Source organism: Cebidichthys violaceus, unplaced genomic scaffold (assembly GCF_023349555.1).
Source record: "Cebidichthys violaceus isolate CVI_PGR_0920_01 unplaced genomic scaffold, fCebVio1.0.p SCAF_9, whole genome shotgun sequence".
In the NCBI taxonomy this organism is placed as follows: domain Eukaryota; kingdom Metazoa; phylum Chordata; class Actinopteri; order Perciformes; family Stichaeidae; genus Cebidichthys; species Cebidichthys violaceus.
The window spans coordinates 14,155,567-14,172,302 of NW_027176975.1; the positions used below are offsets into that span (position 1 = coordinate 14,155,567).

General features: G+C 42.9%; 1 protein-coding gene across 3 annotated transcripts in view; it reads left to right on the top strand.

Annotated features, from left to right (window-relative positions):
• dtx1 (deltex 1, E3 ubiquitin ligase) overlaps positions 1-15,434 on the top strand; it is a 38,325-nt gene extending 22,891 nt beyond the window's left edge. For 2 of the 3 annotated variants that reach the window (XM_068703465.1, XM_068703466.1), the window contains exons 3-10: positions 1,481-2,249; positions 8,416-8,477; positions 8,694-8,855; positions 10,909-10,970; positions 11,140-11,298; positions 12,608-12,769; positions 14,091-14,180; positions 14,431-15,434. In XM_068703465.1, the coding sequence (XP_068559566.1) occupies positions 1,481-2,249; positions 8,416-8,477; positions 8,694-8,855; positions 10,909-10,970; positions 11,140-11,298; positions 12,608-12,769; positions 14,091-14,180; positions 14,431-14,655 (1,691 nt within the window). In that variant the 3' untranslated portion in view covers positions 14,656-15,434. The remainder of the gene's footprint in view (positions 1-1,480; positions 2,250-8,415; positions 8,478-8,693; positions 8,856-10,908; positions 10,971-11,139; positions 11,299-12,607; positions 12,770-14,090; positions 14,181-14,430) is intronic. The other variant, XM_068703467.1, reaches the window with a different exon arrangement.
• The last annotated feature ends 1,302 nt before the right edge of the window (positions 15,435-16,736 follow it).

Consider the following 16,736-nt stretch of genomic DNA (forward strand, 5'->3'; position numbering starts at 1 on the left):
GTGTTAAACTTTACCACTGAGCAAGACTGTGTAGAGCTTTGCCACTATTGATCGTGGCCAGAAATACTCATGTTGAAAGTGTCGAACCTAATGCACCCTTCAGGAGTCGCAGTGATAAAAGGCTCAGACGTGTGGCAAGCCTTCCACCACTATGTTAAAAGTACAGAGAAAATGACTTACTTTCAGGAAATCAATGAGTGTTTTATTCTGAAATCCATTAAGGGAAATCATTATAATATTTATTGTGGTCCTTAGCAAAAAAGCAAGCGAGCAAGCTGTGAGCAGGCATGGCAGAAAAGGTTGTGCATGGCTGACTGAGTGAAGATGTAAGAGACACAGGCAGCTGGCTCACTGAGCAGTCATTTGTGTGTGTGTGACGTGTGTGTGTGTGTGTGTGTGATTCTCAGCAGCTCCAAATGAAATCAGCCGTCAAGCCGAGTCCTTTAGCAGCAGTCTGCAGCAGAGATTCAAGGTCAGAGTGGCTGATTCTGCTGATGCATTTTATTCTCTGGAGCCAGCACCAGGCTGCCGGATGAGGGGTTACCGCTGCCCACCAACCGCTCCACTCATTCCCACATCCATTCATCCTCTGCACGCACTCCTATCCCTCCATTATCACCCTGGTCCTCCCTGGCAGGGGAGTGTGCATTTACCCGTTAAATTAGGTGGGGGAAGAAGGAGGTCGGAGTGCCTGGATACCCTTGCCGACGTGCAGCGGGGAGATGGATAGGCTAAGGCCTCCTGATTTCCCATGTGACTACAGTAATTGTGTTATAATGGAGGTGGGAGCTGAGTGGCCATCAGCAGAGGTACAATGCTACTGGCTAGGTGTCCCCTTCTTTCCTGTCACCATACAGAATAGTAGACTACGCACATAGACAGCAAGGGATTATGGGTATGATGGCTGCATCCCTGAAAGCCCATGCATGCTTTGATGCAGACAGTCAGAGCTTCTTGATGTAAGTTATTTTACTGGCATGTGCACCCCAGCTTGTTACAATTGATCTTTGCATCTTGAGCCACCAACTTAATGCTACAGTTTGCAACCACATTCCCTCAGGCAAATATAAGTGTTACACCTCTGAGGTCGAATGAAAGACCAATGAAAATGTTGGAATTTTTGGAGCTTTACAGACTAAAAGTCAATTCCTTTTTTTAATCTGTCTTTTGTAAGTCTCCTAACTATGGAAGAGACTAAATAAATTGCTGGAGTAAACTTTTGATGACACTTTTAATGAACATTCAGCTTTCAAAATGAGAACCATTTTCTATGGACAAATCACTTATTTGACTTGAATCTTTGAAGTCGTCACCAGAGATAAGAACAAGATGCAGAACACTGATTATTGATCTTTTTTTCTCAGTATTTTGTCACCCCTTTTTGTCCTGCCCACCTAGACATGCATAGTAGCTGACCATAACCAATGCTTTTTTTGTGATCGTCCTCACGTTCCCCCTCTCGTCTGTCCTTTGCTTTTAGGCACCATGAGACCAGCGCAGAGGAACTTTTACGAGCCGTCGTCTGCTCCGGGAAAAGGCGTGGTGTGGGAGTGGGAGAACGACAGCGGCTCGTGGACGCCGTATGATATGGAGATCTGTGTGACCATCCAGAACGCCTACGAGAAGCAGCACCCCTGGCTTGACCTGACCTCTCTGGGCTTCTGCTACCTCATCGACTTCAACAGCATGTGTCAGACCAACAGGCAAAGCCAGCGCAAGCGACGCCTGCGGAGACGCATGGACCTGGCCTACCCGCTCATCATGGGTTCCATCCCCAAGTCGCAATCGTGGCCCGTGGGAGCCAGCTCCGGCCAGCCCTGCTCCTGCCAGCAGTGCATTCTGGTCAACAGTACGAGAGCCGCCTCTAATGCTATTCTGGCCTCCCAGCGGCGGAAGCTCTACGGAGGGACAGCGGGAAACCCGGGCGCCACAGGAACCCTCGCTGTAGTGCGGCAGAGCAACACCTTTGCTGGAACCTCCCTCTGGTCGCCGACATCCGCCTCCTCCGGCCCCAACAACATTAACATAAGTATGGGAGGTGGGCAAGCCAAAGCTGAAAAGGTGCAGTTGCCGCTGTCCTCTGCCAACTTCCCCTGTTCCCCCATGATGCCATCTCTTTCATCCGCCCATGGCCACCACGCTCTCACCATCAACGGACAGAACATCACCATCAACGGACAGAACAACCTAAACCGGCCGGGCACCCAGCGCATTTCCATGGGCACTGCCAGAGGAGCCATCCCACCAGGGTAATGATGTTTGCAAACACAATCATTCATACTTGTTGTAGAGCGTACATAATGCTTGCATTCTGTTGAACTTACAGTTCAGCTGAAGCAGTTGGAACATATAAAAAGCAAAAACGATCTAGATGTCTGCTTGTCTGCTTCACAATGCTTCAGCCTAAGTGTGTCTGGTGTATTGTGCTCTGTCAGTTTCTGTCTTTCTCCACCTCTCCCTGAATTGAGAGAGAATTGCTGATCAATGGATCTGCAGAAAAAGCCTTGGGTCCAGCTGAATTTACTGATGAAGAACCCTTCTCTTTCATATGTGTGTCATGATGGTTACTGCTCTATAATGAGCTTATGTTGGCCCTGAAAGGCGTGAAATACTGCAGCTCCTCTGGATCATTCTGTTGCCTCTGCTTTGAACTACTTTGTTACTATGACTCTACACCGAAGTTGTTGTGTCATGGGATGGGAAAAAACGTTGCATGTGGAGTATCTGGATCTTTGGGTGTGTGTGTGTGTTTTTGTGAGCGTGTGTGTGCGTGTAACCGTGTGTTTTATGGTGCGGGTGTATGTATGCACGGTCAGGCATGTGAAACGGGCTCTGGTGTAGCTGTGGAAACCTATTTGCCATGGAGGCAGAGCTCCATTGGGGAAGAATGAATAATGGATCAAGGAAAAATGGGAGCTTCAGCTGAGCGCTCTGACCTCAGAGCGATTCAGCGAAAGGAGCTGAGGAAAAGAAGTGTGTGTAGAGTTGTAACCAATACTTCAGTCTCCTATCCTGCTTTCTTTTACTAAAATAAACTCTCTCCTGATCTAATTTGATTCCACTTTGTTCTTACCACTCATGGGGAGAGACATACTTACTGAATGTTTGAATAATACTGTCCTTCAACCAGGCACACATGCTTTCACTTTCTGTGCCCTATTTCTGTGACACTGAAAGGAAACGTATATGGTTTTTGCTCAGACCATGACCTTGTTTTATACAGCAAGCAGGTTGGAAATGATGCATCTCCGTGCAAAGTTATATGTGATGGAGAAAACCAGCATGGGGCGACCTTCCGTCTGTAGTTTAAGAATTCAGTGAAAGCGGGTGAGCATGGAGTTGTGGATGAAATGTGACTCTTTCACCTCGCAGCACCAAAGGTTTTTGCGGAGACAGAGAGAGCGAGAGCGAGAGAGAGGAAAGACAGGAGGTGAGGTTGAGTGCGTTGGTTCCCAGGCGAGTGGCTCGACATACAGGATGATTGTGGTTAACATACACACAGCAGGACATGAGAGCTCACACATACACACAAACCTGAAATGTGTATTCACTCGCAGATTCCCACGAGCATGCTACAGACTGATAACGGAGGAACCCACAAAGAATGTAGAACATCAGATCAGTTTCTCACACACCCACACCCTAATATAACTGGTGCTGGGTGTGAGGAAGATGTTTGGCATGCTGTGGCTTGTTTACATGAGTTTATGTTGCTGCTTTACATGCACAATCATCCTTATGATTACAAGTGTATATCTACCACATTAATATATAAATTTACATTTAAAAAAATACTCATGCATATGACTGATTTCATCTGTCTATTAGCTAACACAGCACAGTATGTGTCATTGAAGGGGCTGCAGTAAAAGGGTGTGGGTGTGTGTGGAGGAGGAGGGGTATCTGTTTTGTGTGCACAAATATTAGAAGTAACACCATCTGCTGGTTTTTAACTTATTACTGGGTTGAAACAGCCCACTGTATCACCACCTGCATTCAAATGTTACCATGGCCATGTGTCTTACTTACTTACACTTACGCTCCACTCTAAAACACAAAAGTAGGGCTGCAATTTAAGATTTATTTTCATTAGATAAGCAGCAAAGTTGCACATGTTAGAAGCCAAAATAAATGTATTATGAGTGATGAGAAGTGATAGAATTGAATTATCTGTCTTTTTGAAAGATAAAGAAACATAATTTGAGGTAGAATGAACACGGAAAGAATGTCACAAGATCTCTGGGGAATTTTCTTGTGTCTTTTTCGTCAGCCAAACCACTTCCTCTTATGCACTTTCCCCATGCACTCTGGTATTTAACTGAGTTAAGACATGCGCTGCATTGTCTTCAGACAAAAGGAATAAGTGTGTGTGTTTGCATGTGCATGCTGCCGTTGGCTGTGTTTACAAGCTCCACTCTGCTTGTGTTCAGACTGCTCGTCTGAGTTTTGGCTGGAGGGCTGTGTGTGGAGTGCAGAGATCATTATCCCATAGTGGGCTGCTGCTTCGCTCTGCTCTGGTGCTCACCACAAGATAGAAATGAATAGTGAAATTAATGAATAAATCATGAGCGCTTATATGAACCAAACTGATGCAATTCGGAAATTCTTGGTGTCAGTATTGCTTATTCTCAGGGCATTTCAGGTACATTGTGCCCCCCTCTCCATCAGTGTAGCAGGCGTAGGGCTCCCGCTACTCACATCAATATGCAATTAAGCACTCCTGGAGTTCTCTCACTGCAACCTTTCTCTCACTGTCTTTATGGTGCATAATAAACCGATGAGAAGATATTAGTCCTCCATCAGCACTTTCTTAACCAGGCCTAATGTGATCTCTCTATTTGGGGAATCACATCGTTCTCAGTCTGATTAAGTCCTCGAGGCAGGCTGGAGCTTCCCCTAGGAAAGGAAGCAGGAGACATAAGAGGGACAGCGACCCTTGTGCCTTGACCTGACAGGGGCCATAAATAATGTGGTGTTAATGGGTTAGGTATGTTGGATTTATCACTTAATTGCATCAGTTTTAGGTCAGACATTACAGCATCTGACGTGAAAAATACTACCATCAGAGTTTTTTCTATCTCTCTTCAGTAGTACACTACTGTCCTCCATCAAAGGCTTGAGTGTTGCTAGGCTCAATGGACAGAAGGGAGCGAAGAAGTGAAACTACAGGTTACTAGGAGGAAGAGACAAATTAGAATTGGCAAGGCATAAGAAATGCAGAGGTGACTAGGTCCAGTCTGGTTCGCTGAAGGTGCCTTGTGTGTGCTGGAACAACAGTGTTGTGGTGGAAAGGCCAAAGGTCTGCTCTTGTTTACACTGACGATGAGTTATAATTACCCGTAAGATGTGAATACGAGCCATCACAGCCTTTTGTGCAGGATCACTGGATACTCTCTGCATTGACTGTTTTTAGCATACAAATTACAGATTAATGGATAACTTTGGCTCTGATTTATGCTCTGCTTCATGCTCTTAGATGCTTGTTTGGAAAAGGAAATGTACTTATGACTTCTGGTGACTAGTAGTTCTTTTGATTACCAATGTTGAATGCACTTATTGTAAGTCGCTTTGGATAAAAGCGTCTGCTAAATGACTGTAATGTAATGTAATGTAATTAATGACAATGGATTTGGATGTACTCCCAATGGTGATGATGGTGTTTTTAGACAAATATGATGTGAGAAAGGGAGAGGTATAAGCAGCAAGAGGGAAGAGTTAAACCCTTGAAATCATCCAGCATTAGGGATTGTCAGCAGAGTGTGAGGAGGTGGTGTGTCTTAAACCCCAGCGCTCCAGGCACAGCCAGGACAGACAAGGGTCAGTGCCTCCAGAGGTGCACATTTTAAAAAATATATATTTTTTTTAAAACAAGTCAAGAGAAAAGAGCTTTGCAGCGCGCAGAACGAGATAAAGGGTGGCAGCTGCTGCACAAATTCTACAGGTCAACTGGCTGGTAATAAGCAGCCTTGCATAAGAGCAATATCTGCAGTGCATATATAGGTAATCATACAGTTTACATAAATAGTGAAGTACAGCGCAATGGGAAATTACTTGCAGAATGAAGATCTCTCTGTCTCTGTAAAAATAAACTGAACATTTCTTTCAGTTTAGAAGATAATGATCATCAGTAGCTGCTGCTGGTTCTGGTGGTTGTGCAATCACACAGTGTGCAGCTGTTTCATCAACATTGCATATTTATTATGCAATGCACTCTGTGGCTGATGGCGAAATCTTTGGAAAGCAATAAAGATGAAAAGCATTCCTAATTAATGTTATGCTATATGGATCCCTGACAGATCCTCTGTACTGTATGCTTACAGGAGTGTTTAGTTTGTGCAAAGCGTGCAGACGGCACACATTGAGATGGTGTTAAAGGTTCTCATGGTGGGCTGTCTTATCCCCTCTTCTCCTTATGAAAATTATTTGTTTGATGACAGTGTTCTCACCGAACAAGCCAAATTATACATGCACTCATAAAGGGGGGCGTCTTGTTCATGTTGTGTTTTGATTTGATTTAGGGCTAACTGCATGTTTAAATGAAGGAGGAACTCTCCCACTGGGCAGCATCTAAATTGGTTTCATTGCGTATCACATTCTACTTTAGCCAATCACTCTACTTTTGATATTCTTGTTTGATAAGGTGTTTGTCGCTTCCTCCGCCTTAAACATTTTCCTCAGCAGGGAAAACAGAGTAGCTGATACTTTTATTGAGTGACGAGCAGCTGAATGACGAAGTATCGACCGGTTCGTTTTTGTTACAAGTAGCGACTGCAGCAGGTGAGTTCACCCGTTAATTCCTCGGCTGCGGTTGAAGGTGCGAAATCACTCGCTGTAGCTTCAAACAAAATCCTGCATCTTAAATAAAACCTGTTCCAGTTTCACACCCCTGACACACACAACAGGAGTCAGCTGATGGTTCACTGATGTGAGACACAATGTGCTGCGAGTCCCTACCAGTGCTGCGATGTGACACATCAGCCTCACCCAGGACTCACGTCCTTTTCTGTTATTGCACTCAGCTTATTGAAGGGCTTCCCCTGGCACAGGAACAGAGGCTCTCGCTAATATGAAAGCAGTCTCTCGAAGCAAATTTGTGAAACGCCTGAGAGCTGCAGGGTCAAAGATCTCATGTCATTTCATGGTCAAAGAGCAGGGAGATTTAGAAGTATATGTGCAGAAGTGTATGTGTGTGTGGTTGATAAACTGAGATAAACAGCCAGGGGCTCCCTCAGCAGTGCCCCATTTACACCTGTTCATTTAATGTAACTTTCCTAGATCTGCGCAGAATGTTTCTGGTTTAGTTCATTATATATTTAACCACTAGTAGTGCTGTGGAGCTTTTTTTTAATGAGTATCCCTGTTGTGTTTCTTTTTTTTTTTTGCAAGCAATTTAAGGATGCACATAACTTTACACAAGCACATGCTAGCGAGGGACACAATGCACATTGCTGTTAGAACTATAATGCAAATCTGTGGAGGGATGAAGGTAACAGAAAAGAAATATGTAAATGGTGGCCTTTCTTTCCTGAAGCTTAGATTTGACTTGATTTGCTGGGCCTGTCTCACATCCAACTCATATCTGGTGCAATTTTGTTGTTGCTTCTTTGTTGAATTTGAATGTGATTTAGAACAAGATATCAATGCAAATGCATTTTTAATGAACCCAACATTTCCATCAAATGACTTACTTTGATTATTGTTACTTGAGTTGTCACACTGAGGCTTACTTTTAGCCTGAGGAAAGGAGCTCTGCTGCTCTGTGGTCCTTTCTGTGGGATGCTGGTTGAATTGAGGATTTGAAAAGAGACTCACCGACTTGTATGCTCATATTAATGCCTCAAGTGCTTTTGTCCACTCTGCTCCACAGATCTGAAAGAGTGCACAAGTCAACTGTCTTTGTCGTCTGTGTTCGCCATGAACTCCACCCTCTCCAAATGTCATCCTGAATCAGGCTCTGCTGCAGTGCTTTGTCCATGAGTCAAACTGTCTCAAACCATTGCAGTTGTCTCCGTCTCTGTGGTGAAGCACATGTGACATTTTAACTTGAGTGTTTTTTGTGGCGTGTAGGGCAGAGTGAGCTGCTGTTCTCACTTTTCTCAGCTTTGACATAACAGGCAGTGGTGCACAATCAGAACAATGAACTGCTGATTTGAGAGGTTACAGGTCCATTTTAAGAATGTGAAAAATATAGATTTTTATTTTTTATTTAACAGGAATGGACTGGCTTGGCATGAAGCACCCCTAGCCACACAGATGAGATTTTCAATGTTTTAGATGTTGATGTCAAAAATGGCCACTAGAGTTGGTAGTATGACCCTAAATGAATGTACACTGTGAGCTAGTCACGTTCTGTGGCCATTAGGTACTTTGGAAAAACACCAGTCCAGAAAGTATTTTTTTTGTCTTTTCTTGTAGAGTTCCTGCCCTCCCAGTAAAGAACCTGACTGGATCTGGACCTGTGCACCCAGCTCTAGCAGGTTAGTCAACATTTACTGTGTACCATCTGCTCAGAAAACCACTAAAACGAGTGATTTTTGTGGTCAAACTCTTGAAAGACATTTACAATCAGTGCTTTTACCACTCCTCTGTGTGTGTGTGTGTGTGTGTGTGTGTGTGTGTGTGTGTGTGTGTGTGTGTGTGTGTGTGTGTGTGTGTGTGTGTGTGTGTGTGTGTGTGCTGTCTATATGTATCAGGTATGACAGGTATCCTGATGTGCGCTGCAGGTCTGCCGGTTTGCCTGACTCGGGCCCCCAAGCCCATACTGCACCCACCACCCATCAACAAGAGTGACATGAAGCCTGTGCAAGGGATCAATGGCATGCGCCGCAAAACCAAGAAAAAGCACCTGAGGAGAGGTAAGATGGAGGAAATCAAGGAGTGAACAAAGAAGTGTAAATGCTACCATTGTATATTCATAGTGTGTTAGTGATTACATTCGAAGTGCTCTGAGGAGAGGAATAGACCAAGTTTTTCAGGATTCCTCCATATCAGCTGTCTGTAAGTTTAGAATGCAAAAAAAAAAAACAAAGCTGTTTTTTAATGTGATCATAATTGTTCATTAAAAGCTCAGTGAGGGTGATACATTAAATCTAAACTCACCCAAGATCGCTGATGATTAGTTAGGAAAAGCACTGCTTTACCTTTCAAAAAGCTCCTATAAAATGTAATGATGATTGCTAGTTCAGATTTATGAGCCCATGCAGTAAAGGTGTTACTGTAACAATTTTATAGGTGTTACACTACATGCACGACTGAAGCAGTTGTCAGGAAAGTAATAAACAAGGGACTGTTGTACTGAGCTGGTTTGAGTGGGGATCTGGTGTTTAGTTGGACGGCGTTGTGCTTGAATAAGTAAGTGGTGGTCGATGGAAGCCGTGGAAACCGATGGCCTCCCAAGGGAGCCTTTGTCCTAATTGATCACTGAGGCTTTTGGGCTTCCATCCCTGCACTGTGGTTGTCGTCTTTAACCCTCCAGAGCAGATGATGCAGCAACGCTTTATTTTTTACGGGTCGTCCCATAGTTTCCTATAATTTACCAGGAAGGACGTGATATGCGACTGTAAATTTATAAGAAGGTTTCTGCAGAGGATTATGTATCCAATTACAGTGATAAATGAATAATCTCTAAATATTAAGGGTGGTTTTCATGGAGCCCTTCTTTCATGGAATCTCCTCTAAATATCAATATCAGTGTCAGGGAAGGTGTGTGTGGTTCCACTAGTTACATGCATAGTGTCCTTTTAAAAATAAACTTCCATTGCCACAAGAAATTAGGTTGAGGCAACAAAACCATTTAGTTTTGGAAAAGAGCGTGGTTGACGTCAACTTAACTAACTAACCACTCATGTGACTAGCAGGTGACATACGAGTCACGTGATTAGTGACTCACAAGACAAAATGTCAACGTTTACGCTTAGTTCACACGGGACACGGACAGTAGTCCAATTTAACACTACTTAGTCCTAGCGATAGTTTGAGCTAAATTCTAATATCAGCATGCCTTATAAAGACCGACAATGCCATCCCTGAAGCCATGCTGCCGGCCTTTCGTTCAATAGAATCTATTAGGATATTGTGAACCTTTTAAAACTTAACCCTGTATGTGCAGTCTGAGTGTTAACACAGAGATACTGGAGGGTTGTGAGGGGAATGGAGATGTGTTTTTTCTTGTACAGGGAGATTTGGGCTTATCCTTCTCTGCTTTCTGTACAGAAAAAAAGGTCAGAGAGGCTTTTGATCCAGCTAATGAAGCCATCAAATAGCAAAGCAATTGAGTCTCTTCTGTCTTTCTCCTCCTTTTTTCTCTCCTCCCACTTTTCACAGCTCTCTGCCCCCCCCTACCCTTTATATCTTAACATTCTTTTTTGGCTCAGTCTGTCTCTCTCCACTGCTCTCCCTCCCTCCCTCTGTTCCCTGGCTGTCCCTCAAATGAACAAACAAAGGCTCCGGGGGGAAAGAGGTTGCCTGTAAGCGTATTAGGGGTGTAAGCTGTGGGTGTGCTCTCAGCCATGCTAGCCTGGTTGCACACAGGGATTATCAGAGAGTGTGGGGAAGGCTGAGTTGTTATGTGCCCGTTTGAAGGTGACCTCCTCTTCAACATCACAGACATGCATTCACATTCATGCATCTACGTTCACATGCACACTCATGCTCTCATCAGAAAATAAAGGGCTTCAGTCAGGCTCAGGCCAGAGCAACTGCTGAAACAGATGAAAGTTTTTCATCCATCAAGCTGTTATAGCTGCTATAGCTGTTATTCTCTTGTGTTCAAATAACAAGCAAATGCCATCCAGTGGTCCATCATGCCCTTTTCATATTTACTTGTGGTATGTGGGTGTAAGTAAGTGGCAAGATCGTTTTATTCTCCAGTGGTCATCTCATCTCTCTTATGCTTTATTCTATGACAAGGCAAAAACCCAGAGGATGTGGTGCGAAGATACACAGAGAAGATTAAAGTGGTGCCAGATGAGGTAAGAAAAATAAGATGGAAAAAAAAATGCACACACAGAACACTTAAAAGTTTTGTGCCCACCAAGCGACTGGCTCTGTGACCGTTTGATCCCCTAACTAAGTGTGAGAGTCTCATAAATACATAGTCATGTAGAATGTCAGCTGGAGTATTTTGCTTGGCTATTCCAGGACTGTACCATCTGCATGGAGAGGCTGGTCATGTCATCAGGCTATGAAGGCATCCTGCAGCACAAAGGCATCAAGCCAGAACTGGTGGGCAAACTTGGCAAGTGTGGGCACATGTACCATCTGCTGTGCCTGGTGGCCATGTACAACAATGGCAATAAGGTGGGTAAAAGCTTGTGAGCCAGACGATGTTATGATGTCACTCTAGGCTCAAATTATAAACTTGTGATGTCTAACTGGATTGCATGGCACTGGCAGATGATCAGGCTTCAATATTGTTGTACACAGATGGGGATCTTATGCAGTCATATCAGTCTTGATAGCAAGACTTTATGCTCACTTCAGTTCAGTATTCTTGCATGAAATACAAATGTACTACTTGCTAATGCAGAAGAGGCAACTACAAGCAGATTTAATCAATGCTGCATTAACAACATTTTTTCTCATATCAAAGCAATTTATCAATCAATATGAAAAGGCAATATCGTGCAAGTAGCAAATTCATATCTTATATCTCAGGTGGTTGCTATCCATGTGATTGGTATGGTTTGATTTTTCCAGGTTTTGAAGTGTCAATATATTTGCTTTCCCCCTGCTGTGGTAGTCAGAGCATTGCAAATCTTTATTTGAACATTTTAACAGCACCTGTCCAGGAACAACATTCGTATTACTCTCAAGTAGACCCTGTCAACAGCTGTCTTTGGGACTTTAGTTTTTTCGCCCACTTTGGAGCAGCATTAACATAATATCACCTCTTAAATTTTAAGTGTCCAACATGTTTGCAAACAGTTGCCTAATTACACATCCAGTAGATGCACAGCAACATTGGCATGCATTTGGGTTTATGTTTCTAGCAACGTGATACATCTCTTCCTTAGCTGTGGTTTGGTCTCTCTCACAAATATCTTTTCGCTTGTTGCTAACTTTGTCTTTCTGCTGTTTGGTGCTGGACAGTTAACATACAGTGGATTTTTCTTTTAGGTTTTAGGTTACACCAGTGACAGTGAACCAAAACAACACATTTGTCGTTTGTAAAATCAAAACAATGAGCCTAAACATTCCGTAGATCTTAGGGGAACTGCAGTTGTGTGATCATTCTCTGTGGATTCATCACCACAAGCGAACCCCTTCACATTATAAATATGTCATTTGAATGTCATTGATATTAAAATATTCATAAGTGAAGCTTTAATTACACATTTGCTTTAACACCACAATCGAAATGTCATTCATGGCCATTGTTTTGTAAAGAAGGCAGAAAACTTAGAGACAGATATCTCAAAATGCAAATAAAACCAAAACCAAAATCTACATGGCTACATAACGCTTTAGGTGAAGTTAAGAAAAGATTTATTTTTTATTTTTGGTGAACTGACCCTTTAAAGCAATATGACATTCAGCAACGCATGTCAATATCATTGCATTGTGTTATTAATATCATGCCGTTAAATTTATTTTTTCTTCCATCCAGGATGGCAGTCTTCAGTGTCCAACATGCAAAACCATCTACGGGGAGAAAACAGGCACCCAGCCTCCTGGGAAGATGGAGTATCATGTCATCCCCCACTGCCTGCCCGGCTACCTGGACTCCAAGACCATCCGGATCGTCTACGACATTCCTGCTGGGATCCAGGTCAGAACTGTGTTGCTTCACTAATTCCAGCCCTGATCCACTGTGTGTCCTCTCTTAATCTGTGCCCTTTCTTCAACTGCTGCTTATCCACTTTAGTTTTATCAGTGCAGGAAGGTGAGGTGTTGTGGCTATGTAAGTCACTGAGGAAACAGCTTTCTTAAAGAACACACTGTGGTTCTGGGCAGTGATAGACTCTTTACCACCATGTATTCATTTGCAGGGTTTTGTAATTAATTGATCATTGATCATCAAATAAATAGATTTTTTTAAATGAAAATAAAACCGATCCAATGAAGGTCATTTTTAATTTACATCACATTTACAGTGGGAAGGAGAGCATTGGGTTGGTGAGATGAAAAGGTTGCATATTTCATCCTGACTGCTGAGAGGAGCTTTAATAGAGTCAATAAACTGACCTTTTTCCACCAGATGAACAAGCTTAATGTCCCAAGGAACAGAGAATACTGGGGGTGACCTGACCACTCAGGTCAGCATAGAGCACTATTGCCAGGGAACATTTCTGCAGCTCTCCTGCCTCTCTTTCTCCTCTCGCTCCACACTCTAAACATCCCGATGGGCAAGTCTGCAATGGACTTAATGGACAACAGCGAAAATAATATTAGTGTTACAACCACCAAAAGAATGAGAATTATCACAGAAACAAACAAAGTCAATCACTCTACATGCATAAATGTATAAATCTCTCTGCTGCTTTGCACTCAGCTTGGTTTGTTGGTCCATCTCATCACATCCATCATGTACTCCCCGTTTGAATAAAACAGCATGGCAATCCAACATTTAAATCTGCCACAATTAGCGTGTCTAATAAAAGCAGAAAAAACAACTGCTCTGGAAATGCAGTTTCTTGTTTGCACAACACAATTTAAACCTCACCAGAAATAAGGAACATTATGGGACCAATTTGTCACGACAAGACAACTGTAACTACCATAATTCCTTAATTAATAAGTGTGTGTGTGTGTGTGTGTGTGTGTGTGTGTGGGGGGGAGGGGGGGTAATCTGGTGGGGGCACATAAATAGTTGCCAAGCAGATTTTGATGGTTACCAGTGCTACTTCTACCCCCCCTTTAGATGCCAATGTGGATGTATTAGCTTTTTTCATATTGGAGCTCTGAGACCAACTCTCTAAAAAATGATATTTAAAGAGATAATTGAATATTGACAGTAGCATATCTTGTTGTTAGCATTGTGAACAAAAAGCTTGCTCTCAGGCTGCTGTTTACATTTCCTACACAATTAAGTTCTAATTGGAAGAGAAGGAGTTATAACGCTTGTTTATGCTCTTGACATTTTTCACCAGACCAATGAGCACCCCAACCCCGGGAAGAAGTTCAGTGCAAGAGGGTTCCCTCGTCACTGCTACCTCCCTGACAATGAGAAAGGCAGGAAGGTAAGAAACAATGATCCAACAGCAAAAGCTTACCATGTTGAGTGAATCCCAGTGCACCTTGAGGCATACAATGTCTATCTTCAGAAGGGAAAGCTTTTCTGCTCTTTCTGCAACCTGTGCTTGTATTTTGCTTTACTAAAGCTTAAAATGACTTAACTGGTTTTCTGAGAAGCATGACAATGTCTTTCACTTTCTAAAAGAGGAATAACATTATAATTATATAAGTATTATTATACTTTTGTCTCTCCAGGTCCTGAAGCTGCTCATCATGGCCTGGGACCGACGTCTCATCTTCACCATCGGTACGTCCAGTACCACAGGCGAGTCGGACACGGTGGTGTGGAATGAGATTCACCACAAGACAGAATTCGGATCCAACCTGACTGGCCATGGCTACCCCGACCCCAACTACCTGGACAACGTCTTGACAGAGCTGTCGGCCCAGGGGGTCGGTGAGGACAACTTGAAGGACTGATAGCGGCTGAGCTGATTCACAGGATCCCAACCCAACGCGCCCCGCCATCTCCCAGAGAACAGGACCCTGCATGACAGGCCGACAAGTAGCCGACAACTCTTTACTCCCCACAAACAAAAATACCCTGCAGAAGTGGTGGCACAAGAGCAACGGACACAAATTAAATGACGTGGTTATGGTCAATATTTTGATTTGTATAACCTAAGGTTTCCCCCCTGCTGTCTCTTGATCCAGAATACAAAGACAAGGTGAGATTTCTGTCTTGGTAAATTGTATTTAACTCCTTTTAGATTCAAACTGAAGCTGTTCCTCTGCACTTGATGAGGGCTCATATTTGTAAATGGGCCCATATTTGTAAATGCTGAACTCCAGAATGCATGGCCCAGACTAACGCTGCATAATGAAGGTTGGGCAAATATCTGCAATCGGGTAAGGTGTCAGTTTCTTGCTTGATATTGTGCTGAGAGATTTAAGAGAATTTCAGCGTTTTGAATAATCCAAATGAATTGATTATTTGAGTCCCTTCTTTTCTCTAATAATTCATTACTGGTGACAGTAAAGTGGTGAAACTTGGTTTTGTGATTTGAAGGAGAGGATTTTAGCTTTTTTTGTGATGTGTCCCTTAAGTTGCACTGGGCATCTGTGACATTTCCCACTTCTAAAACCTTAGGTCAGTTCTCTAAAATGGAAGTGTGTTCTGTTATGCACAAAGTAGATTCCAGAGAGATAAAGGATATGAAATACTAGTGTTTGATAATAAACGTATGTTGTATGGTCAACCTTGTGAACCGTCTATGAGAAGACACATGAAATAAATGAAACAAGCATCTTACCAGTCAGTTTGATGCTAGTTATGAGGTGTTGTGACTTCACAGGCTGTGGTTGTGAAGAGGGATTTGCTATGCTCCAAGGTTAAACTCATTTGTTTTGTTGACACACTGATGACGCCGACCTCTGTGAATATAAAGCCTGCATTATTTGTCTCCCTGTTGGAGACAAATCCAGGCCTCTTTACAATCCATCATTCTGACCATACACAAGGGGTGAGTGTGTGATGGCCGGCTCTGTGGCAATAATATACTGGCTTGAGGTCCTTTAGGAGAAAAGCTGAACACGCTTCTAGCAGATGGACGTTTCTCTTTCAAACATCAACAGCTCTCCCTTGGAGATCCATCTTGGGCTTCTGCTTGCCAGAGATCCATACATCTCTGGTGAACTTGTTTTCTGCTGGGCAGTACACAGGGATCCACTGCTTGTATAGCGAGCAGGGAAACATCATATTCTTGGCGTCAGCTCATTCAGAGTTGTTAGAGACGATCCTTAAGTATATCACCACTTTCCTTCCCCTCCCGAACAACAGCAGAGCACTTCATTCTAGGAACCTTCTTCTAGTATGTAGTTCATTTGGAATTTTTTTTTCCTACGCCCTTTTTTCCCCTCAGATTTTTTACCCATGGGGTGACGACTGTTTGAACGTCCTTGGAGGAGGTCTTGTGCTGTTTCTACGCTCTGAGATAAAAGATAACCGAGTGCTGCATAATTCTCCATTAATACATCTGATCAATTTTAATGAGAGGGGGTGTTGATGTAAGGTTTATCGTGTGGGCACCCAGCTGTGAGCTTAATTTTGGAGTGAATCATAGTCTTCCATAGCACTTTGAGGCAACGGTTTGGTTCAATCAGTCATTACATTTTTAGGAAAATATAAAATTGCAACTAAATTTGTCTTTTTTTTAAGTTGTTTATAAACCGGCTTGCAATGCTTTGAAAAATAGGCCTATCTATGATATACATTTGCAGATGTGACATATCTTTAAATTCAAGCTCAATTTGAGTCGATGGTGTAAGTTTAATTTATTTTTATACTCTTCTATATAGTAAATATAAAGATAAAGATGGCCCACATATCTATACACAGGCACATGTTAACATGAATACATAAAATCTGGCAAAGATGAATTTGTCAGTATGTCAGGGACTGTTGAAATATGTACGACATGTTATGGACGTCTTATATTACAAGTAGTCTTAGCGTATGCTGCTCTCGTTACCTTAATGTAGAATCTGTGTAGTTGATCCCC